Raw genomic sequence first — 26,139 nt, forward strand, 5'->3', positions numbered from 1 at the left:
TTGAACCCTGGTCTCCTGTGTCAGAGGCAGAGCCCTTAACCATTACACCATCCAGCCCCTGCTGAATAGAAAGAAAAGTAATATGAATAAAATGTGCAACAAATTCCAAGACACAAAAGGGTGAGAGAGCCATGCCCTTGCGAGCTTAAAAGAATAGTGGGGAACAAGAGGTGGGGTAGTATACAATATTCATACCTACAGGCAGTGTGTTTTAAGATATCTAGTAGGAGTGCAACTTGGCCTTCGGTCAAAGAGGAAATAGCCTAAGTTAGAGCAAATGCTTGATGGAAAAAGTGAGTTTTGAGGGCACGTTTAAAGATATCAAAGGTTGGAGAGTGACGGATGCGTTGTGGCAGGGGATTCCAGAGAAGGGGGTGAAGCACGTGAGAAATCTTGTATATGTGAATACGAGGAGGTGATTCTAGAGGAGGACAGAAGAAGGTCATGTGCAGACCTGAGATTGCGGTTGGGTTGGTATCTGGACAATTTGCTTTTCCGAGCCTATAGCTGGCTTCCTGTCATCTGTAGATTCGCCCGGTGGGTGAGTCATTCATGAGTGACCATGTAACTCACAAAGCCCATAGAGGCCAGACTAGATTTCCCAGAATTATAACTAAAATGTGACATGGATTTAGTTTGCATATTTCTTTCTTCAGTTGACCAGTTTATCGACTACCTCATCCATATTCAGTTTGATGCATAAGAGATTGGTGGGAGATTGTGCCTGTCACTATGTTGGCACAGCCTGCTCTAAACGTGTACCGTGTATACTCGAGTATAAACCAAGAGTTTTTGCTCCTAAGTTGGCCAAAGCAAATGATTGGTTTATGCTTAGATTATACCTAGTGTCTACTGGCACCCCCATGTGATCCTCTATTTAAGATTAAATACCCCATGAAGTGTGCCCACTGTTTTTTGGAGACCGCTGGTGAATGCCGATTTCTGTAAAAAACGTATGGTCCGTCACTTTGGGGAACCTTAGCATGACACAACAGTCCTAGACTCGAGCTCAAGTCCAAGATCTCCTTAGCTGAGAATTGCTCCTAAAGAAGTGAACGATGTGCTGTGAGGTTCACAAAATGCATTGAGAATTCCAAACTCGGTTTTGTATGATTAGACTACGATATATAATATATGTTGGGAGTAGGAGGATATCTAGCACATATACTATAGATTTGTGCATATTTATACTGGAAAAAGTGTGATTATTTTGTTGTTTTTAACTTGTCATCTGTCTTTGTGAATCGTGGTTTGTTATCAAACTATTTTTTTTATTTTTTTGCCTTTTTTTTTTTTTACTCAAAGTTTGCATCGGGTTCCCTTTAAAACAATGCGGGAAACGCTTTTGAAATCAGAAAATCAGAAGTCACTTATTTGCCAAGCACGAGTGGGTCGTTCCCGCAGTTGGGTTTTTCAAGTACAGGACTTAGAAGTGAAAAATATAAATGCTAGTAACAAAAGAACACAATACAGCGGTGTCAACAGATATATTCGGACAGTGTTCCAGTAGACAGTTCATTGGTTACAACAGCCAGAGCCCACCATCTTTTGGAGGGGAAAGGAGGGGTTGGAGGGCATGGAGAGAATTCAAGAGGTTGACAGCAGAGGGGAAAAAAAGAGTTCCTATGCCTTCAGGTAAATTATAGAGAACCCTAATCTCTGGTATACAACTATATAACACTTGAACATAGGTTCCACTATGGACTAGAGCAGCCATGGGCAAACTTGGCCCTCCAGCCGTTAAGGAACTACAAGTCCCAGAATGCATTTGCCTTTATGAGTCTTGACTGTGGCTGTAAGACTCCTGCAATGCATTGTGGGACTTGTAGTTCCTTAACAGCTGGAGGGCCAAGTTTGCCCATGCCTGGACTAGAGGATCTAAACTGAAAGGACCACTCCAGCGAAAAAAGTAAGCAGTTAAAATCTGACAGAACCGATAGCTTTTGTACTAGTCCATCTCCTCATGAGGGATTCTCAGGGTTTTCCAAAAACATTTCCTGAACAGCAGTTTCTATGTCCAACTGCCAGAATATTGTGCAAGTAGGGAGTCTGGCTGGTATCTTACTATTTTAGCAGTTAAACTGCCGTTCAGGTAATGCTTTTGAAAACAAAGAAATCCCTGAGAATCCCCCATGAGGAGATAGACTAGTCCAAAACCTGTCCGTTCTGCTAGATTTGAACTGCTTACTTTTTTTCCCCTGGAGTGGTCCTTGAAGTCAAAGACTTGTGCACACATGCATCACTTGCTATACATCATTGCAAGGTACGGATTTCTATTGGTCCAGGGGAAGTGAACTAGACGAGTGGCGTTAGCAATTCATCAAGCAGCTTAGCGACAAGACACAATACCGAGCCTTCCTCCCGTATTTCCAGTCGCCCCGCAAACATCCCAGCATCCCTCACCGAGGCGTCGCAGATAGTAGCTAATAACTACACACACATAACTGAACACGGACAATGATCTGGTTGTAAAAAACTCTACAAACCTCTCCAGAGCATTGTGCTAATTGCTCAATGCGTTCTGCCGGCGGTGTCTCATCGCTACGTGGCGGAGACTGCGAGGCAGCGGACCTTTGCCCTGTTTACTGGGAGGTGTAAAGTTCCCTGCGAATGTCACAATAAAGCCAGCGCAGTGCGAGCAGCGAGAGGAGAGCCCGACTGGCTGACTGACCCTCTCTACTTGTGTCTTCACAGCTGTGTAAATGAGTATGGAAGATTATGATTTCCTATTCAAGATCGTTCTAATTGGAAACGCCGGAGTGGGGAAGACCTGTCTGGTGCGGAGATTTACCCAGGTAAGAAGCGCCTGCCGGGATTTTCCTCTCACTACGAGTCCCTCAGAGGGAAAGAGACTGCGGAGAGTCAGTTGATGCATTCTGTAGAGCCAGGCAGAGAATATTTCAGTGTTTTAGAAATGTGTCATGACAACGATCTCTGCTTTTATTCCAGTAGATTTAACAGTGCTTTAAATAGGAACTCCAGTGAAAATAATGTATAAAAAAGTGCTTCATTTTTACAATAATTATGTATAAATGATTTAGTCAGTGCTTGCCCACTGTAAAATCTTTCCTTTTCCTGATTTACATTCTGACATTTATCACATGGTGACATTTTTACTGCCGGCAGGTGATGTCAGTGGAAGTAGCTGCTGCTAGCTTTTTTGGCAGTTGGAAATAGCTGTAAACAGATGTTATTTCCCACAATGCAATGAGGTTCACAGACAGGAAACTGCCAGGACCATGGTCCTCACAGTTTCCTGTGGGAGGGGTTTCACCACAATTTCAGCCATACAGCGCCCCCTGATGGTCTGTTTGCCAACAGGAATAGATTTCTCATGTAAAAGGGGGTATCGGCTACTGATTGGGATGAAGTTCAATTCTTGATCACGGTTTCTCTTTAAAGGGAATCTGAAGTGAAAATAAACTTATGAGATAAGAAAGAAAGAGAACATTAGTAGCACAGATATGAGTCTCATATTGTTTCCAGTACAGGAAGAGTTAAGAAACTTCACTTGTTATCTGGGCAGAGTTCTCTGAGCTTTCCGATCACGGACTACAGTGCTGTTTTCTGAAGCACTTATACATCAAAGAAACAGTGAAAGACAACTTCAGATATGATTTTACTGCAGGGAAGTTTAAAGTGTCATTACTTTTGCTCTTTCATAGTTTAAAATGCAGAGTGTAGTTTGTAAACTGCAAATATTACGGAATGATCCAGTGTTATTAAAAAAGCTATATAACTGAAAATAAAAATATGAGACTCTTTTCTTTGCTACTAATGTTTTATTAACCACTTGAGGACTGCAGTGTTATAACCCCCTAAAGACCAGGCTCATTATTGCTAAATTGGCCACTACAGCTTTAAGGCCAAGCTGCAGGGCCGCACAACACAACACATGAGTGATACCTCCCCTTTTCCCCCCACCAACAGAGCTCTCTGTTGGTGGGGTCTGATCGCTCCACAGTTGTTTATTTTTTTTTATAAATATTTATTTTATTTTTAATACATTTTGCTATATTTTTTTATTTATCCTCCCCTGCACCCTCCCCCCGCCAGCCAATCAGGGTGATCAGCTGGCTTCAGCCTATGACAGCCGATCACTCCCCAGCCTCAGGAGGGAACAGCCGTGTCACACAGCGTCTCCAGTACAGCGCTGCTGCCGATTGCAGCGCTGTACATGTACCGTCTAACAGTCTTCCGAGCGGCGATTGCCGCTCGGAGACTGAAGAGGGGGCGGTGCTCCGCCCCCGAGCAGGAGATGCGCGCGCAGCCTGTGCCCGATCTCATGCAAATCAGAGCCCCAGGACTTGACGCCAATTGGCGTTAGGCGGTCCTGGGGCTGCCGCCATGTCCACGCCCATTGGCGTAGAGCGGTCTTTAGGTAGTTAAGTATCTATACTACACATACAATTAATTATATCATTTTTTTTCACGTCAATGTCACTTTAACTGCTTGCCGACCGTGTCGCGCCAGTGGGCGTGGCCGCGGCGGCAGCCCCAGGACCAGCTAACGCCGATTGGCATAAAAGTCCTTGGGGCTCGCAGTGCAGGAGACAAGACAAATAACATTTATATTGCGCTTTTCTCCTTGCGGACTTAAAGCGCCAGAGCAGAGCAGCAGCCACTAGGACGCGCTCTATTGGCAGTAGCAGTGTAAGGGAGACTTGCCAAAGGTCTCCTACTGAATAGGTGCTGGCTTACTGAACGGGCAGAGCCGAGATTCGAACCCTGGTCTCCTGTGTCAGAGGCAGAGCCCTTAACCATTACACCATCAGCCAGCACACTGCGCGCGCATCTCCTGTTAGTGGGCGGAGCTCCGCCTTCAGTCTCCGAGCGGCGGTTGCCGCTCGGGAGACTGTTAGATTACATTGTACAGCGCTGCGATCTGCAGCAGCGCTGTACTAGGGACAGCCGTGTGTGTCCCTTCCTCCAATCAGCTTAAGGAGGCGGGAAGGGACGCAGGTGGGGAGCGGCGCTATAGAGGAGGCGGGGGAGCGGTGGTGACAGGCAGCAAAGGGAAACAACCTGCTAGCGACAAGCTGCATGTCGCTAGCACGGCGTTTTTTTTTTCTGGGGGACAGCAGACCGCAAGGGGGAGGGGGGTGTCACAGTACAGACACAGGCTGGTGACAGTATGCAGAACCAGCCTCTGTGTCCTAATAGCATTTTTCAAACCCACCTCGGGTTCTCTTTAAACAAGGTTTGAACTTCTTTCTAATCTGTAGCCAATACACCCTTTCCCATGAGAAATTTTTACTTTTTCTCGAATAGATCATCGTGGGGGACTGTATGGCTGATATTGTGGTGAAACCCCTCCCACAGTGTGATGTCATGACCATGGTCCTGACAGTTTGCTGTCTGTGAACCTAGTTGCATTGTGGGAAATAACAGCTTTTTCCAACTGCCAAGCAAGCAAGCTCTCTCTCTGTGCATAGAACTCTCAGTAACGAACATTCCGTACAGATCACCTGGCAGAACTAAAGAAGTCACCACCAGTGATACATTTTTATTCATGATGTTATTTTCACTACAGTTCCTCTTTAAAGTAAACCTCTGCAGGTTTTCACTTATCTAGGTCATGATGTACCCAAAGATTACAATGCTAGATAGACACGGAATGATTCAATGTTATTTCGCTGTAATTCATTCAGATGCGTTTCGCCTATTAGGTATATCATCTTGTACAATGTCAATCTGCTATTATGTTATTGCTATTATGCTAATAGTTGATCTTTGTCCTTGTTCATATGTACAAAAATTATGAACATGGTAATAAAAAAAGCTACGTACACACTTTCAGTAATGGTGGCCTGGGAAAGATCATTCTGGGAATGATCTTAATACAGACATACAGCCAGGACTGTCCCTACTAGGGAACAGTGCAGGCGACATGTTAGTGTGTAGAGCAGCTGCAGCGGAGCACAAATTCCTGGTCCAGCACCGGCTGTTTTCCTCTTCAGCACCGAAGTCCATCATGTGATATCAGAAGCCCACAGAGAGATGCTGCCGCATGGTAAGAGATAGAGATAGAACCCTTAGCCCTGGACACTTCTTATATGGAGGGGGGTGTTAATACAGGACACAGAATCTAGCCGCACTTCTTACTGGGGGAGGGGGAAGAGGCAGATATTGGCTGTACTTCTTTCTGGGGTGACGTTGGATCTGTGGGAAAGGGGTGAGGGCAAATACAGCATTTCTTACTAAAGGGGCGGGAGGCAGATATTGTCCGCACCTATTACCTGGGGGAGGGGTCAGAACACAGAATCTGGCCGCTATTCTTATTAAAGGGGACACATGCTGGTGGGTTTGCGGATGGCAAAAACTCTAGAACCTGCCCTGAATAGAGCCTGTTCTGTGCTATGGAAGAAAGCAGGCATGAGGAGAAGACAGGCCAGAGGTCAGGGCAAATGGGCTTGAACAATGAGATTAGTAGGTGGGCAGGCAGGGTAAGGCCAGCATTTTTTCTGTTAGATTTGTCAGTTAGATTTTCTGCATTAGATTATTTTCTGTAGAGACTGGTCATTACCTGTTGCATTGTCTTTTGGTTATCTCCTGCTGAGTAGAACAATGCCTAATTGCTGGGCAGGTATATGGTTAGATAGATAATTTCCAACATGTTGCAAATTCTCTATCTGGCAGGTAAATCTTACAGAAAATTGTATGGTGTGTACCTAGCATTAGGCCATAACCAGCAACACCTGAGCCAAAACTCACACGCCCCCAGCTTGACAGCCACCATTTAGGCCACAGCTGCCAAGCTGGGGTTGGGCTGTGGCAACAGTTGTGACTTTGAACATTTTTTGCCAAGGGCAGTAAATGGGGTGGAAAAAAAGAGGAGGGATCAGGAGGGTAGTAGGAGTAAACATCGCAGCAAGCCCGCCTCTTCCTGTCTAATCATTTGACTTTAGCGGAAAGTGAAATTTTTCTAGCAGTGATTACGGTGGAGAACGAGTAGAAGAACATAAAATTTGTGCGGAAGTATGTGGATCCAACATGAACACATCACTGTGCTTAGCTCAGGTAGTTTAGCCTCAGGTCGGGTGCACTTTCAGATCTGCTGCTAACGTTTTGGTGCCAGACACCACTGCAGACTTTCAGAGGTTTTGTGGAGTCCATGCTACACAATATTATACAGGTGTTTATAATGTTTTGGTTAATCAGTGAGTGCAAATTAAAACCTTTGTAAAGAAGAAGTTCCTGTATTTTGTGCTTTCAAGACTTCAGATCCCTTCGGCCCCTTTTCCACTTGCATTGCAAGTGTGCTTTGCGTTACCCTGTTTTACCACAGGGTAACGCAACGACAGTGCAAGTCAATGGGACCTTTTACACTTGTTTGCTTTGCGCCAGAAGTCTTCATTCCATTACACTCCAGATGCCCAGCCTGCAGTGCATTACCGCAAATACCACGCTTAACGCAAGTGTATGGGTGGTGCAGTTATAAGTGTGAAGGACAGAGCGCAGACTTGAATCCCAAGGAAACCCAGTGGCGTACTTCTCGCCCAGCAGGGAGTACGCCACAGAGCAGGGAGCGGTGCTATGTATATGTCCCTGATGGCGAACTATGCCGCAGGGTCATATGAAGATGGATTTGTGCGTTGATCGCGCAGCAGGCTCCCCTGCTACGTGATCAACGCACCAGGCATAGTCTAAGACCAGCCTCAATGTTATCATCATATGTTGAGTTTTATTTACATGGGCATGCCTAGGGGTTGGTGTATGTGTTAAAAATGAAAGTTCTTTACACTGTGTGTAGAGCGTCCTGTTATGAGATTATTATCTGGCCAGTAGTGAGCTTTGGCCAGCAGTAACCTGAGGCTAGATTCACAGTGGGACTTTATTGTCCTGTGTTAATAATGTCGCATAACGCAGCTTACCGCACTGCCATGTTAACCCTATGCGGCGTTCACAGTGCGATGTTAAAGTCGCATTGTAAATGTTGCGTTTATTGTGACGCACTGCTGCAGTGCGTTACCTCTTAACACAGATGTTTACAGATCCAGGGAAGCACATTTTTCATTGCCTGTATGCTCTACTGTATGAGACAGTAACTCAGCATTAAGTTGCATTGCAAATTTTTTTTTGGTGCGTTGTGGTGTAATTTTGCATTGCAACTTTAACGTCGCATCATAATGCAACGTCCTACTGTGAATCTAGCCTCAGCGATTGGCCAGCAGCAACCTCAGCGATTGGCCAGCAGCAACCTCAGCGATTGGCCAGCAGCAACCTCAGCGATTGGCCAGCAGCAACCTCAGCGATTTGCCAGCAGCAACCTCAGCGATTGGCCAGCAGAAACCTCAGTGATTGGCTAGCAGCAACCTCAACAATTTGCTAGCAGCAACCTCAGCGATTGGGCAGGATTAGATACTTTTGACTGATATACTGACACAGAATATGTTGGCGCTTTATAAATAATAATACATCTAAATTGAGCATCGCTAGTGACAATAAAGCTATGTAGGGATTTCTAGAGTGGTAGAAGTTTCCCAACATTCCAACTCATTCTGTTTTGTTCACAGGGTCTCTTCCCACCAGGCCAGGGGGCCACCATCGGGGTAGATTTCATGATTAAAACGGTGGAAATCAAAGGTGAAAAAATCAAGGTGAGAAGAATGTCTTTGCTTGATGGAGTGTTTGCTGTGTGTCCCCTGTGGGGGTGGGGTGGACATAGGCAGTTGCAGGACGTCTCTGTGCACCAAGGTCCTACTGGCAAAGTCCACCAGGTCATGTCACGGGCACCCCGTCCGCTAGCTACACGAGCAAGACAATGCAGAGGGGTGAAACGTCGGCTTGTTTCATCATCTCTGGAGTTTCTGTTTCTGAGAGCAATTTAGGAACTTTGGGTATTTTTCAGGAAAACGTTTTGTTTGCATTACAGAAATTCAAGTCTAAGTTTAAAGTGGTCAAGGAAACCCATGCTGTGATTTGCAGTTAAACATATCGCTTTGCTCTAACTTCCCTTCTTTCACAGTAACCCATTGTGCTCCTAGCGAGGTGTTTGTCCACATTCCGCTTAAAGTGAACCAGAGACGAAGCACCCTCATGTATTTTACCATATAGATCATTGGGAACATTAGAGAAAACACCTACCATGCTTTTTGTTTCATTCTGCACTGCTCAGCCTGCCTGTTACCAGCCCTGATAAAATGTCCTGAGCATTCAGTCTGGCTTTGTTATAATGACTCATCTATAATGATACCTGAGCAGAGCCACAAGGGGGCAGGCTTGGACTTGAAAAGACATGAGAGAACACAGACTGAGCTATAAATATTCCTGAGCAAAGCCAGACTGAATGCTCAGCCGGGGATTTTATCAGGGCTGATAAGAAGCAAACTGTGCAGTGCAGAATGAAATAGAGAGCAGGGTAGGTGTTTTCTCTAATGTTCCCACTGATATATATGGTAAAATACATGAGGGTGCTTAGTCTCTGATTCCCTTTAAAGCTTTCTCCCTCCAACTTATATAGACTCAGCCAGAGATGGATTAAAGGACAACTGAAGAGAGAGGTATATGGAGGCTGCCATGTTTATTTCCTTTTAAGCAATACCAGTTGCCTGGCAGCCCTGCTGACCCTCTGCCTCTAATACTTTCAACCATAGACCCTGAACAAGCACGCAGCAGATCAGGTTTTTCTGACATTATTGTCAGATCTGACAAGATTAGCTGCATGCTAGTTTCGGGTGTGATTCAGACACTACTGCAGCTAAACAGACCAGCAGGGCTGCCAGGCAACTGATATTGTTTAAAAGGAAATAAACATGGCAGCCTCCATAGTCTTCTCAGTTGTTCCTTAAGATGTAATGGGGCTTTAGGCAATGTAGTAGATGTGGGCCCCCCTTGTGGTCGTTTTGAAGTGGAGAGGGGTCAAATAAGGTGACAGGTGGGCCCCTTGACACCTGCTTATGTTGCCTGGTGGATGATCCCACTCTGGACTCAGCCATCTCCGTTCTGGAGTGGGTGGAAATACAATTCCTACCACCTCCTATTCTAAAGGAGGTCCATAAATGGTGGTTTTTTTCTCTCTAGCTCCTCCCCCTCCATCAATACATTCGTTTCCATTTTGCTTCTTTGTGTGCCGCAGAACCGTGATTCAAAGCAGCCACAGCAATGTACCCAAAGCAGCCACAGCAATTGCCCGGAGACATAATGGGGTTGATCCATGCCAATAACGGCCGCTCCACTCATCCCACCCTGAGCCCCGTCAGGTTCACTGGCTTCATAGGACATGATCCCGGCGCTTTGATTGGCCCAATAGGCTACTTGTCAAGTGTGTGACTACATCTACCGCCTAGAACTAGTAAAGTCATATTTTTTACAAATAAGCAATTTTATTCATTACAGCTATATTAATATAAGTAATATTAAAGAAAACCAGAGACGAGTAAACTTAAAAGTTTTATACATACCTGGGACCAGGGCTGTGGAGTCGGTACAAAAATCTTCCGACTCCAACTCCGACTCGTCAGTTTATGAAACCACGACTCCGACTCCGGGTACCCAAAATGGCTCAGACTCCTCGACTCCGATGTCTTAGTCTAATACTTAATAGGACTGTGGATTTTGTACAAAAATCAGACGACTCCGACTCCTCAGTTTATGAAATCAACGACTCCGACTTCAACTCCGGGGGTACCCAAAATTACCCCGACTCCGAATCCTCGACTCCGACTCCACAGCCCTGCCTGGGACTTCCTCCAGCCCCATCTGCACGGATCGCTCCCATGCCAGTCAGTCTTCTCCCTCTTCTGTACCGGGTTTTGCAACTTTGGCCAGTCGCAGCCAGTCTAACCATGCACAGTGCGCTCTCTGCGGTAGAGAAAGCTCCCTCCGTCTCTCTCTGGCATAGAATAGTACTGCACTGGCGCAGTACTATTCTCCGCGGGAGAGAGATGGAGGAACCACACTGCGCATGCTCAAACTGGCCGAAGTTACCGGACACGGTACAGAAGATGGAGAAGGCTGAGGATGGCAGCGTGGGAGCGATCTGTGCGGATGGGGCTGGAGGAAACCCCAGGTATGTATAACACTTACTCATCTGTGGTACACTTTAACCCTTTTGGGACTGGTTGCCTAACCCCAGAACCAGACACAAAGAGCATAACAGATTTATACATACCTGGGGCTTCCTCCAGCCCCATCAGCCTGGATCGCTCCCACGCCGCCTTTCTCCGCTGCCTCTGTCTGCTGGTACCAGGTCCCGTAGTTTCGGGCAGCCGGATCCCCACTGTGGCTAGCTGGGCATGGTGTCCCCTGTGGGGCTAGGTGTTCCCCCTGCATGCAGCAGCCTTTACTCACCTATCAGGGTCCAGTGATGAGCAGCTGTGGACCCCTCCGCTCTGGCTGGCATCCACGCTTGTACTGCCGCTTGGTTCCGGGTCTCGGCTTGATGATGTCGGCTTGGTTCCGGGACCCGACACTTATGTCACAGCGAGCGGGGATGCCGCCTAGAGCGGAGGGGGGCACCGATCGTCAGGGGAATGGCATGAAGGTGAGTGGATCCTCTTCTCCCCCCCCCTACTGCCACATCACTAACAGTGATCACTACGATCCGCCGGCGATCATAGTGATCACGTGATCAGGAGCCAATCGCGATGGCTCCTGATCACTGAGGGGAGATGTCAGCTGTCATATGACAGCTTAATCTCCTCTCTCGGGTGTGCACAATCGCGTCGGGAGCAGAAACGGCGGGTGGCATAAATCCTACGCCGCATCAGCCTAGGGCGGCCACAAGTGCGGCGTAGGATTTACATGAGGCGGTCCTGAAAGGGTTAAGAAAAGTTCCTCTCAAGTGCATCACAATCTTATTGCTATCTGTGGGGCATCAGAGACGCCTGTGCAGAGCTGGGACAAGGGCCTCCAGCACCCAAGGCTGAGACACCAAAGTGGGCTCCTCTATCCCTCGCACCCCAGCCATCACACACTGATTGCTATTAGACTAAGAGGGGCCACAGGGCCCACAACCTCCCCAACACCTTAATATCTAGTTATATGGCTTGCAGTCACTGCCATGTATCCCTTTTTCTTATTTCTTTCTGCTTCATACACAATTAGGAATGACAGCTGAATAAATTGTGTGCTCCCTCCTACACTGCGCCTTGAGGCTGGAGCCTCTCCAGCCTATGCCTCGGCCCGGCGCCTGTGGATTAACGATAGCACATTCTAATTGTGTATAACGTGTACATAACGTAGAAGTTAATTCCATTGAAAAATGGTGGTTAAAAAAAATCGGAGGCAAGTCCTGATTGAGCTGCTTCAAAAGTCTCTCTGACAATGTCAACACAATAATGAGACTGATCAGCCAATTAGAACACGGCTCCTCTCATTAGCGTGTGATTGGAGAAGGATCTGCTGATTGCATTATACACCTCCTCTGCGCCTCAACTCATCACGGTTCAAAAAACTCCCATTTAATTCCTATTAAGCAAACATTCTAAATTACTGAGACGATAGGAAGAGGTTCCTTATTCAAGTTACAGCCGGTTATCATGTATTGTAAGGCCCCATTCACACTTAAAAGCGCAAAACGCCGGCGATTACTGCCGTGATTTTTCCGCGATTTCATGCGGAAAAATCACTGGACACTCAGTGTTCTCCCCAGGCTCTTTTAGCCGGGTCCTCCACCCGGCTAGTTTTGGTGAGCACCCGGCTGTCATCAGCTCACCTCCTATGCTGTAAGCACAGTTGCACACAGGAACACTGGCCCTGCATTCTCTCAACTTGCCCCACCCGGCTACTTTTTCATGCCACCCGGCTACTATTTCATGCCACCCGGCTGAAAAAAAATTCTGGGGAGAACACTGGACACTGCAGCAATTTTTCCGTGATTGTGTTTAGCGCTTCTATAGCACTGAAACGTGATCACCGGGAAATCGCCTGAAAATGGTGCAGGCTACACGTTTGCATTTGGCGATTTGCGTTAATCGCCGGGGATTAACGCAAATTGCCCAAGTAAGAAAGGGCCCATAGGGTTTTATTGCACTAGCGCTTTAAAAAGCGCTAGCGCTTGAGCATTTTGCCGAAACCGCCAGCAAAACGCTCTAGTGTGAATGGGCCCTAAATGTCACAAAAGCAGCAGCAGTGCTTCATGTGTTGGCAGACCTATAAGTAACGATTGTATCTATCTTCCTTCTCCTAAAAATGACTTTTTGAAGATATTCCACAATTTTATGTTTAAATGTACTTTTTAAGTTTTAACTGTTTTATTGTTTTTGCTCAATGGCACATTCATTGACGTATGCCAGAGCTAAAATCTATGAACTATTGACCATTTTTTATTTCTTTCTTGCTCTCAGAAGCTATTTTCTGCTAGGAAAGTGTTTTATAGTTAGAATTTATTATCAATGAGGGTCACACTGAGCACCAGGTGGCAATCGACAATTTGTATAGCAGATGGATCAGCACACTCAGTAATATGTTGCAAAACTTGAAGCTTTTTAAATACAAAAAAGTTTCCAAAAATGCACTTCGTGTACAACAAGGACCAGCAACTTGCAGTAGATAGGCGCCAAAGACACCCAAAGTCCATCAAATGCTTGCTGGCTGACTTGTATAGAGAGTCCGTGAGGGAGTAGAGTCCAAGAGCCACACTTCCCAGAAAGAAATGTGTCTCAAAACATGGCGAAAGACACAGGCCTAAGGCCTCGTTCACATCAGGGCCGTTTCTGTGCGCTTTCCACAGCGCACTGCCCTGTGCGATCAGCAAGGTATTGATTTTTCCATGTAACTAAATGTAGCTGGTTCACATCTATGCGCTGCGCTGAGCAGCGTTACAAAAACGTAGTGTTGCATGCATTTCTGTGCGCTGAGCTGTAAAGCGCACAGCAATGCAAGTGAATGGGTCCGCTTTTTTAGCGCATAGAAGCGCGTACAAGCGCACATAGAAGCGCATGCGTTTTTTACCATGCGCTTTAACACGTTTTTCAGCGCAGCAGATGTGAACGAGGCCTAATGCTGTTTCGTGCTCGTAACGTGCACATTTATCGGCTTGAGGACAGGCTGCTGCCTGAAACAGCATTAGGCCTGTGTCTGTCGCCATGCTTTGAGACACATTTCTTTCTGGGAAGTGTGGCTCTTGGACTCTACTCCCTCACGGACTCTCTATACAAGTCGGCCAGCAGGCATTTGATGGACTATGGGTGTCTTTGGCGTCTATCTACTGCAAGTTGCTGCTCCTTGTTGTACACGAAGTGCATTTTTGGAAACTTTTTTTGTATTAAAAAAGCTTAACCTGCTGGGCGGTCTGGACGAGCTCAGCTCGTCCAGTACCGCCGGAGCCTGCCGCTCAGGCCCTGCTGGGCCGATTTGGCTCAAATAAAAAGCAGCACACGCAGCCGGCACTTTGCCAGCTGCGTGTGCTGCCTGATCGCCGCCGCTCTGCGGCGATCCGCCGCGAGCAGCGGCGAAAGAGGGTCCCCCCAGCCGCCTGAGCCCAGCGTAGCCGGAACAAAAAGTTCCGGCCAGCGCTAAGGGATGGATCGGAGGCGGCTGACGTCAGGACGTCGGCTGACGTCGATAGCGTCACTCCGCTCGTCGCTATGGCGACGATGTAAGCAAAACAAGGAAGGCTGCTCATTGCGGCCTTCCTTGTTTATTCTGGGCGCCGGAGGCGATCGGAAGAACGCCTCCGGAGCGCCCTCTAGTGGGCTTTCATGCAGCCAACTTTCAGTTGGCTGCATGAAATCGTTTTTTTTTTATTAAAAAAAACCCCTCCCGCAGCCTCCCTGGCGATCTTAATAGAACGCCAGGCAGGTTAAAGTTTTCCAACATACTACTGAGTGTGCTGATCCTTCTGCTATACAAACTTACCCTGTCTGAATAATTCCTGTATTTTAGAAACCTCACAGTAGGAGTCCCCCGCCCAGCTGTGCTTAGCGGACATGGACCAGCGCATCGCATTGTTTCCTGGCAGTTAATTGGTCCCTGCAGCTCTATTGAGCTTCCAGGGCGAGATTGCTGTTCTATAGAGAGGAGCTGAATGATGTGAGTCTGCGGTTTTCCCAGCCGCTCTGCCTCCGGGGAACACAGCAAAGTGCGCTGTCACCGGGACTGCAGACACCCCGCGTGGCTGACAGCTGCGTTCTGTCAGCTGACGGGAGTCTGGATTGCCTTCTTCCGGGGTCCTTATAGATACTGCAGCTTCTAAGACTCGCCAGCTGAGCAGCATCATCTCTGGCTGGAGCTGAGGAATGTGATAACGTCTCGTAAACATGACTCAGAAGAATCCGGCCTACAAGAACCGCAGCAGCCCAAAGCACGAGCTGTTCCTGTGCAGCACATAGCAGCACTCCTTGTCTCCATCTATCTCTGATCAACTAATGTCTTGTAAATCTCACTAAATGCACAGCAACCCCCTCGCCAGCTGTTTTAATGGGAACCTAAAGCGAGGCTTCTATATTTGGCCCAGTGCACACCAAAAACAGATAGCAGATCTGCAAAACGCTAGAGGTTTTTGAAGCAGATTTCAATGCGATTCTAGGCATGTTTAGAGAGGTTTTCCAAACATTCCTAGCATTTTTTGGAGCGTTTTTGTGCAGCAGATTACACATATTGTTACAGTAAAGCTGTTACTGAACAGCTCCTGTAACAAAAACGTCTGGCAAACCGCTCTATTCTAGCGTTTTTCAGAGCGGTTTTCCACTTTCCTATACTTTAACATTGAGGCAGAAACTCCTCAGAAATCTCAAAAATGCTGCAGCCCCCGAGTTTGCGTTTGTGGAAAAAACGAACCTCTCTGGTGTGCACCAGCCCATTCACTTTCATTAGCCAAGCGTTTTTTCCCCTGCAAGTGTTTTAACCAATTGAGGACTGCGGTGTTAACCCCCCCTAGTAACCAGGCCATTTTTACTTAATTGGGCCACTGCAGCTTTAAGGCAAAGCTGCAGGGCCGCACAACACAGCACATAAGTGATTCCCCCCTCATTTTCTCCCCACCAACAGAGCGCTCTGTTGGTGGGGTCTGATCGCCCCCACATTGTTTATTTTTATATAAATATTTATGCTTTTTAATTTTAAATAAATTTTACAAATGTTTTTTTTTTTTACTTTAACCCTCCCTCCCTCCGTCTCCCCTGCCGGCCAATCACGCGATAGGCTGTCATAGGCTTCTGCCTATGAGAGCCGATCGCTCTCTTGTCCTCCAGGGTGACAGCCGTGTCACACGGCTGTCCCCAGTACAGCTGATCGCAGCGCTGTACAAAGTAGTTAGACAGCGAATCCGCAGTCTAATAGTCGCACGGAGACTGAAGGCGGGGCGGAGCTCCGCCCCCCAAGCAGGAGATGCGCGCGCAGCGTGCACGTGATCTCCTGCTAGCCCAATAGAAGTCCGTTCACGCCAATGGGCATGGAGCAGTCGGCAAGAGGTTAAAAAACACTTCAGAACCGCTCTGGTGTGCACCAGCCCTTTATCTCCTTTTAAGCAATACCAGTTGTCGGGCAGCCCTGCTGATCTCTTGGCTGCAGTAGTGTCTGAATCACACACCTTAAAGCAAGCATGCAGCTAATCCAGTCAGACTTGAATCAGAAACATCTGATCTGCATGCTTGTTCAAGGTCTATGGCTAAAGAATTGGAGGCAGAGGATCAGTAAGTCAGCCAGGCAATGTGCATTATTTAAAAGGATATAAATATGACAAGCTCTAGATCCATCTCTTTAGGTTCCCTTTAAAGGGGAACTGAAGAGAGAGGTATATGGAGGCTGTCATGTTTATTTCCTTTTAGACAATACCAGTTGCCTGGCAGCCCTGCTGATCCTCTGCCTCTAATACTATTAGCCATAGCCCCTGAACAAGCATGCAGCAGACCAGGTGTTTCAGTGGTTCAGACTTATAAGTCTGATCTGACAAGACTAGCTGCATGCTTGTTTCTGGTTTAATCAGATACTAGTGCAGAGAAATAGAACAGCAGGGCCGCCAGGTAACTGGTATTGATTAAAAGGAAATAAACATGACAGCCCCCATATACCTCTCTCTTCAGTTCCCCTTTAAAGAGGAACTTTAACCAGGGATCGAACTTAATTCCAATCAGTAGATGATACCCCTTTTCCCAGGAGAAATCTTTACCTTTTTTCAAATAGATCACCAAGGTGGTCTGTATGGCTGATATTGTTGGGAAACCCCTCTCACAGTGTGGTGTCATGACCATGGTCCTGACAGTTTCCTGTCTGTGAACCTCATTGCATTGTGGGAAATAAACAATTTTATTCATATTGTTATTTTCACTACAGGTCCTCTTTAAAGGACTTCCGAGGCAAAAGCATGAATCTATTTTTTACTCACCTGGGGATTCTTCCAGCATGAGCGCCTGCACGTCCACGTCATCTGGCGCATACTGCAGGGGCAGAAGAGTTGACCCCGCTGGAGGGTTGGCATCATTACGGGCGGCCAGCGGGACACCGAGGAGGGCCGGGGCTGCGGCGAGGGACTGAGATGACCACGAGGGGCTAGAAGAAGCCCCAGGTGAATAAAATATTATTGCTTTCGCCTTAGAAGTCCTTTAACCTCCCTGGCGGTAAGCCCGTGCTGAGCACAGGCTATGCCACCGGAAGGCACCGCTCAGGCCCCGCTGGGCCGATTTGCATAATTTTTTTTTTGCTACACGCAGCTAGCACTTTGCTAGCTGCGTGTGCATGACGATCGCTGCCGATCCGCCACGCCGCCTCCCCCCCCCCCCCCCCATGCGCTGCCTGGCCAATCAGTGCCAGGCAGCGCTGTGGGGTGGATCGGAGTCCCCTTTGACGTCACGACGTCGGTGAAGTCATCCCACCCGTCGCCATGGTGACGGGGGAAGCCCTCCAGGAGATCCCATTCTTTGAACGGGATGATCTGATCTTCTTCAAGTTAAATTTTGCCCTTCTTTAAAAGAGAACCTGCAGTGAAAGGCATATGGAAGCTGCCATCTTGATTTTCTGATAAACAATGCCGGTTACCTGGCTCTTGTGCAGATGCTCCGCTTCTAATACCATAAAGGTGGCCATACATCAAGCGTCCTGTGGGCCGATCAGCTATCCAATTCAATTATTCTAATTGAATTGGATGAAAATCGGTGCTGCCAAAAGCATGGCCGATCAACGGTGCAACCAATTTCGGGGCGAAATTGATTGCATGCATCGGACCTGCTGCAAGATGTCGGCTCGACTTTCTCGATCGGGTGCGCGGCAGTAACGGCGTGTGACATTCGGACGAGCAACGAACGCAACAGAGCCCCTGTCGACGCCCCCTCTAGTTGCAGACATATTGCATGTGGACCTGTGTGTGACATCACACACGCTCCCTCGTACACGCCGGCAACTACGAGGGGCGCAGGTATGTGAGGAAAAGGACGGAGACAGCAGCGGACACCAACAGGTAAAGTATTCATACTCGGGGCACAGGTGTTCAGCTTCCTGGCTTGTTACATACATATATTAGTGAGCCATTTTTCTATAAGTTAGCTGCTTGGAATGCCGGTTGTAGTATGACCACTGCTGCTGGTTTCTAGGTGCTGATCCTCTCCTTTTGGTATGTTCTACAGCTCCAGATATGGGACACGGCGGGTCAGGAGAGATTCCGATCCATCACTCAGAGCTACTACCGCAGTGCCAACGCCCTGATATTAACCTACGACATCACCTGTGAGGAATCCTTCCGGTGCCTTCCAGAATGGCTGAGAGAGATAGAACAGTATGCCAACAACGAGGTCATCACCGTGCTTGTGGGTAAGTCATGCGTCGCTAGAGTGGAGGTACAGAGGAACAGGCACATTCTACATTCTTATAATGCAACACATTTAAAGGACCGCTATCGTGGAAAATTATACAATTTATACAAATTATACAATTATACAATTCAAACGTTTAAAATGTATATTTGAACCAGAATAAAATGCACTGTACATTTATTTTTTCCTATTTTACTGGAGCTTACAGTAGGTCATTAAAATCTGACAGAGCTGGTCCATCTCCTCAGAGGGGATTTTCTGAGTTTCTTTATTTCCAAAAGCACTTACTGAATGGCAGTTGCTCTGTCCAAGTGCCAGAACAGTGTACAAATGAGTAGGGAGGGTGGCTGCGATATTTTTATTGATCCTTTACAGGTATTGCTTTAGTGAAGTGTTAAAGGGATACATAAATGACAACTAAAGCAAGACATATATGGAGGCTGCCATATTTATTTACTGCTGAAAAATACCAGTTGCCTGGCATCTTGCTGTTCTATTTGGTTGCAGAAGTGTCTGAATCACACCAGAAACAAGCATGCAGCTAATCTTGTCAGATCTGACAATAATGTCAGAAACACCCGATCTGCTGCATGCTTGTTCAGGGGCTATGGCTAAAAGTATTTGGCCTCTTTTCCACGGACAGTTGAACTGTGTGCTCAGCAAGCAGTTACCAGGCAGCAGTGAGCAGCCATGATAAAATCCCCGACTGAGCATTCAGTCTGGCTTTGCTCAGGAATTTTTATAGCTGAGTCTGTGTTCTCTGGTGTCTTTTAAAGCCCAAGCCTGCCCCCTTGTGGCTCTGCTCAGGAATCATTATAGCTGAGTCATTATAGCAAAGCCAGACTGAATGCTCAGTCAGGGATTTTATCAGGGCTGTTTAGAAGCAAGCTGAACAGTTAAAAATGGAAGACAGCAGGGTAGGTGTTTTCTCTAATGTTCCCACTGATATATATGGTAAAATATATGAGGGTGCTTCGTCTCTGGTTCACTTTAAGTATCTCTTTAAGTAAATACTGAGAATCCCCCATGTGGAAATGGACTAGTCCTTTACTTCTTGTAAGCAACAGCAACATAGTAAAAAGTAATTTATAGTGCACTTTACTCTGGGAGAAATGTACACCTTACGTTTATGTGTTTACATGCATTTTTCATGTTACAAATTTTCATGATAGATAGTCCTTTTAACGCAATACTGTAATGAGTCCATGCATATGCATCCACTCTTTATTTTGAAACAGAAGTGTTTAATAAAAAGTACAATGCAGTTTCTTACCGAAAACAATGTTACAGTAATTCAGCCTTACTCAGCTGTATGAAAATCCTGCTGCTCAAATCATCTACTGAGTAGTCAATTCACAGATGAACTTGCTGGCTTCCATGTGATCAATGCTCACCCCTCCTTTCTGATGACTCATGCTGTCTATGTGGAGAGAAGACAGCATGAGTCATCAGAAGGAAGGAGGTGAGAAGTGATCATGTAGGGATCAGAGACAGGCTTGAATGATCTTCAGGAATATTTCCACTGCAAGGCAATTGTAACCATACACAAAAAAGAGGTGCAAGGACATTTGGGAGCTGGGGAATAGCCAATGGTAGAATACCAGCAAGATTTACTGATATTCTACTATGTGCAGTGGTAATTACAAAAGTAAAATATTGGTAAATGATACTGATATTTAACAACTAAACCTAATCCTCAAACCGATCCCTCCCCCCTCTGATGTCTAAAGGTGGCCACAAACTGTTCAATTTGTAGCGAAAAATAGTTTGAGCTATGAGAAATTCTGATCGAATTGGTTGTAAATAATCTCTGTTGATGAGCACAATGGATTATGAACGATTATAAAATTGTCTGATTGGATTTTTGTCGAACCAAAATTTGGATTTTCTTGTTGGTTGAGCTAGATGGGAAGCAAAGATTGGTTCGTTGATGGTGTAGTGAAGAATTTCACTTCCGATCAGAATTTCTCATCGCTCAAACGATTTGTCGCTAGGAATTGGACCATTAGTGGCCACCTACACTCTAACCCCCCCCCCCCCCCTACATATAACCTTAAAACTTCCCCACCTGATGCCTAACCTAAACAGCCCTACCCCCCCCCCCCCCCTCACCTAACCTTAAAACCCTCCCTTCCTGAGCAAAACAGGAAAAAAGGGCTCCAATTATAAAAGCTGCAGTTTGCGGCAATGAGAGGAAATTTGGGCGCAGGGAGGCACATGATAAAATAAGGGGCACTGAGACTTCCCACTATGCAAATTTCAACTTTGCATATGCAGTTCTGGATATGTGAGGTTTGCAAACAAGTGTAGCTATGCATGCCCAGGACACAGCCGGCCGAGGCTGCTGTGCATAGAGCGGGAGAGGACAGGGCATGTGCTGATGAGATCAGAATGGAAGGGAGGCTGGTTAAGCTGAAGAACAGATTGAAGAAGCCACAAGTATAGCCACCTCATGTTATTGTTATTTCAGTTTAGAATTGCTTTAAAGGGACTCTGAGCAGTGCAGAAACTATGGAAAGATGCAACCCGAGGCAAACCTAATGAAATAAAATGATATACTATGAAGAGGGAAGCCTCTCGTGTCCTCCTCAAGACCACCGCCACTGCTCGGGACACTCTTGAAGTTTTCGTTTGCGCTCCCCGCTGTGCATAAGCACGACCCTGCTGCAACTACACGAGTAAAGCTGCACCAGCTGCACCAGCACGGAGCCACTCGTGGGTGAGAAGTTCTGGCATACCATGCAGGCACGGCGTACTCGCACAGGCTCAGTACACCTACGCTCATACACAGCAGGGAGCGTGGTCACGATAACATATTCAACAAGCTATTGTCAAATATGTATCTAATTTTTTCCCATTTGGTAGCCTTGAGTACACTGTAAAGCAAATCTGACGTAAACCCCCCCCCCAAAAAAAAACAGATACTCGCCTATGGAGAGGGAAGGCTTTGGGTCCTATAGTATATAGCCTTCCTGGTCCTCTCATGGATCCCTCGCTCCAACGCTAGCTCCCTTGTTTGAATTCTACACCATGGTAGGCTTTGGGAGCCTGAGTGCGCCCGAAGGTGGGCTGCTCCATACTGTGCATAATCGAGTTTGCAAGAGAGTGCTCCTGCACAGTACGGAGCCAGACTCCCAACAGAGGCACAGAACAGTTTTTGACCCATTGGTCAGAGACCGCTAACAGAAGGACAGCGCTGGAACGAGGGGACCAGGAGAGGAATGGGAAGACGATATTGGACCCAGTGGTGGTGGGGGTGGTGGAAGCAAGACAACTCATTTAGAAATATTTTCTTCAGACTTAAAAGAATGTATTTGAGATGCAGAAGGTCTGTAAGAGGTTAATGATTTTTAATTCTTTACCTATCTAAGAAAGACACCGGAAGCCATGCACGAAAATGCGTAGCATTTGTCCTTGAATTACTTACATCACATCCATAGTGCAGACAATACGTTGTGCCACCCACACAGTTGTCTTCTCTCCGCCAGCTCTCTGCCGAAATGCCTCTAATGCACTTTGTCTACTGTCTGATATAATTACAGGGAATAAAATCGATTTGGCCGAGAGGAGAGAGGTCTCTCAGCAAAGAGCAGAAGAGTTTGCAGGGTCCCAAAACATGTATTATTTGGAAACCTCCGCCAAAGAGTCGGACAATGTGGAAAAACTCTTCCTGGACTTAGCTTGCCGCCTGATCAGCGAGGCCAGGCAAAACGCTTTGGTGAACAATGTAGATTCTTCTTTGCCGGGGGAAGGAAAGAGCATCAGCTATTTGAACTGTTGTAATTTTAACTAGTAACCAGCTTGGCCCGTCGGCGAGAAAGTGGAAAAAAACATTTGGTACGGGCTGGGAGTCCAGGCAACGTTGGAATCTCTCTGTGGGATGATGCCAAATTTTTGGCAAAAAAAAAGAAAAAAAACAGACTCTGTTTTGGAGTCTTAAGCCTAGTTGACCATACAGAGGTCACTGCCATAGGAAGGTGAGACATGGATCGGAGCAGGAGAGACACACCGCAAGTCCTGTCAGCAAGTCTCGGGTTCAACTTGAACGGACCTACATACATATTTAACGACGCGGTGTATACCGTCTAGAGTCTATTTTGTTTCTTTCTTACCCCCAGTTTGTTTTTAATAGATAGAAAAAGCATCCTCAAGGCAGTAGAAGACATAATCCTAGTGTCACTTTATCATACGATGATAATAACTCGAATCTATACTCTACAACAGTCAACTTTTTGAATTTTATGCTTCGGAATGCTTGCACCAATTTCAAACTCAGAAGATGTCATTTTGGATGCTGAAAGTGAACTTTTTTGTGACTTGGGATGGATTTAGGGACTAATCAGTGCTTTCTCTCTTTTTTTTCTTCTCTGCTTGGCTTTGGACATCGATAAAAGCAGCGATTTTTTTAGACTGTATCTTTGCAAAATTGGGAGTTTATAGCCATGAAGAAGCTCCAGCGCAGATTTCGGCTGCCAATGTCTATTATTCTTTTGCCAAAAACGGAACGTTTGTGATATGTGTTTTATTTTTGTTTTTAAACTGTACGGAGTAGATAAATATCCAGTGTATGAAAATGTCAGAGGCCACTCAGGGGAACTTCGGAGAAATTGGGAGGCTATTCCAGTAGCGTAATACAAAATAATAGAAAGGTTGTACAATGGAGTAACAAGCTAATTAAATAATCAGAGCGCCCATCATGTTATTTTTAAGAAATTGTATTGTGTTTTTATAATATTAATATCTTTACTGTACATTTTGGATTTTTTTTAATCAGTTGATTATGAGACAATAAAGAAGAATGGGCACATACAATTATTTCTGAGTATATTACTTGAAAAGCCATATAAAGTCAAGTACACATTTGTGTTATTTTCTGCTTATTGTCCCTGTCCAGGACAGTTAAGGTTAACAGTTCCTTTGTCCAGTGGTGGGCCATTACCTTTCCACAATTAGGAGTGCAACTAGTTGGGTTCCATGTCTATATGAGAAGAGGGTGTGGACTATTCATTTAAAGGGCTCTTCCTATTATTAAAGGAAACATGAAGTTAGAGGGATATGGAGGATACCATATTTATTTCCTTTTAAAGCGGACCTGAACTCTTGCACAGCACACAATGAAAAGCTTTCATTCCACGAATAAAAGCTGTAGAAATCCACTGCACTGAGGTGTGTTTGTTTAGCTATATCCCAGTGTAATTAGCCTTATCGGTAGCTGTGAATGAGATTGCCACTGCTTCTCTGCCTGTACAGGACAAAACCGAGCCTTTCTGTGCTCCCTGAAAGTTAATGCAGTTAAAACCTCAGGGTTTTTTAGGACTTCCGTCAAATGTAATGATGCCTTTTTTTCCCCTAAAAGAGGATGTTTTGAGTTTAGTCACACATTTAATGATGCAAATTGCCTGGCTGTCCTGCTAATCCTATGCCTAATATTTTCAGCCATAGACCCTGAACAAGTATGCAGATCACATGGTTCACTGGATTTGCTGCATGCTTATTTCAGGCATGTGATTCAGACACTACTGATGCATGAAAGATCACCAGGACACCAGGCAACTGGTATTGCTTTAAAGGAAATCAATATGGCAGCCTCCATATACCTCTCACTTCAGGTGTCCATTAAATAGAATCTGTAAAAAACAAAAAAGCCCCAGGGATTACTTACCTCAGGAGGGATAAGCCTCTGGATCCTAAAGAATCTCCCCCCTGTCCCGCTCAGCCATCTGTATCCAGCGCCGGCTCCCCCGGACACAGAACGGCAGTAATGTGTACAAGTGCCGCTGCGTTCATGTGCAGTAGTGGCTCTACGCTCGGGCTCTGGTGAAAATAGCTGAGCCTGATTGGGTCCGCTCTACTGGGCAGGCGCGAGCTGTACGCACCTGCGCAATAGAGCAGACCCAATCAGGCTCGGCTGTTTCCACCGTAGCCTGAGCTGAGAGCTGCTACATGCCCGACAAGTGGATCCTTGGGGGTCCCAACACTGGATCCCCTATACAGAGGAGGAAGGGCGAAGCCCAATTAGGATCCAGAGTCTTCCCCCTCCTGAGGTAAGTACCCCCAGGGGGCTCTTTTTTTTGTACAGGTTCCCTTAAAAGACTCTGAGGGAGCTTCCTCTACAAAACTTTGGTTTCCCCTCAATTACTGACAGGTTGTGGTCTATTGCTAGGCATGTGTAGATGTTGAGGACCTAAGAACATTGTAGCTATCCTGGGCAGAAGCAATTCACAGATCACCTATTGTGCCCTTGTGAATGCATTTGTTTTTATATTTCTTTTCAATTAAAATCTTCATGCATGATCACGTGTGCCCCTTCAACTTTGTTATTTTTAAGTTTGTTCATGAAGTGATCTCGCCCAATTTACCTTCACTTCTGCTGGCCTAGCCAGACCATTTTTGGACTGGTATTGTGTTTATTTGAAGGATTTTGGATTACAATCTCTGTTTTAACATTCTGTAAATGTGAAATGTTACATGCAAATATTTCATGGGTATTAAAGTCCTTTGACGGGAGCAGCAACAGACTAACGTTGATTAAAACCTTTTATCTAAAGGACCTGGTGAGGTCAATTTACTGAAACGCAAAAATACTAATGTTGAAACCTCTTTCTTTCCAACCAAGTCAATAAACTTTGATAATGGTGTTTGCACAGGCGGTAACCAGACAAGGATTTTTTTGTTAGTCTAAACGGTGAAGGAAGATGCCGCCTGCTGAACATACAGTCTACATGTGAAATATTCTGATGTAATATTTCATTTTTTTTTTCATAAAAAGTAAAAAAACAAATGGAGAAAGAGTGAAAAATGGCATAAAAAATACACACACAAATAAAAAAAAATATTAAGAAAAATCACTATCCTTTCCCTTTAGGTTTCTCATGCACATTTCACTCCAGTTACTGGAGTAAACCTGTTGGATAGATTAAAAACGTATTCACGCAATGCTGTTTTTGCTATTTGCAATTTATTTTAGATCAAGTTGGAATGAAAATAACCAGATGGGTAAAATAACATTTGTAAAAAAAAAAGTGTTTGTAAAATTTGTTTGCATGGTAACTTAATGCATTTAAAAAAAATGTAATTCATATCATCTCTTTGATCACAATGTCAAATGTATGGCCAGTTAAAGAGGAACTTTACCTAAGGATAGTAGTGGGGAGGGGGGGGGGGGGGGGGGGGGGATCAAGACGTGGCAAAAAATATGGACAGCTGCAACTGTCTTTATCTATAAACACACCCACTAACAATGTGATAGACTAATATATATACATTATGTATATATATATATAAAAATATTAATGCACAGAGGTAGATGCTGCTTGCTTGGCATTTGGAACTAGCCATTATCTCCCACAATGCAACGAGGTTCATGGACAGGAAACTGCCATGGCAATGACATCATACTGTGGGAGGGGTTTCACCACAATATCAGCCTGATGATCTATTCAAGAAAAGG

The 26,139-nt window shown here is 45.8% G+C and overlaps 1 protein-coding gene across 1 annotated transcript; it reads left to right on the forward strand.

Moving 5' to 3' along the window:
* Window positions 1–2,646: 2,646 nt before the first annotated feature.
* Window positions 2,647–25,861, forward strand: LOC137545458 (ras-related protein Rab-30). Its single transcript, XM_068266705.1, has 4 exons — window positions 2,647–2,795; window positions 8,517–8,600; window positions 18,504–18,687; window positions 22,232–25,861. Exons 1-4 carry the CDS (start codon window positions 2,703–2,705, stop codon window positions 22,480–22,482), a joined length of 612 nt encoding a protein of 203 aa, XP_068122806.1. The 5' UTR covers window positions 2,647–2,702; the 3' UTR covers window positions 22,483–25,861.
* The last annotated feature ends 278 nt before the right edge of the window (window positions 25,862–26,139 follow it).

Source organism: Hyperolius riggenbachi, chromosome 2 (assembly GCF_040937935.1).
Source record: "Hyperolius riggenbachi isolate aHypRig1 chromosome 2, aHypRig1.pri, whole genome shotgun sequence".
NCBI classification, from domain to species: Eukaryota; Metazoa; Chordata; class Amphibia; order Anura; family Hyperoliidae; genus Hyperolius; species Hyperolius riggenbachi.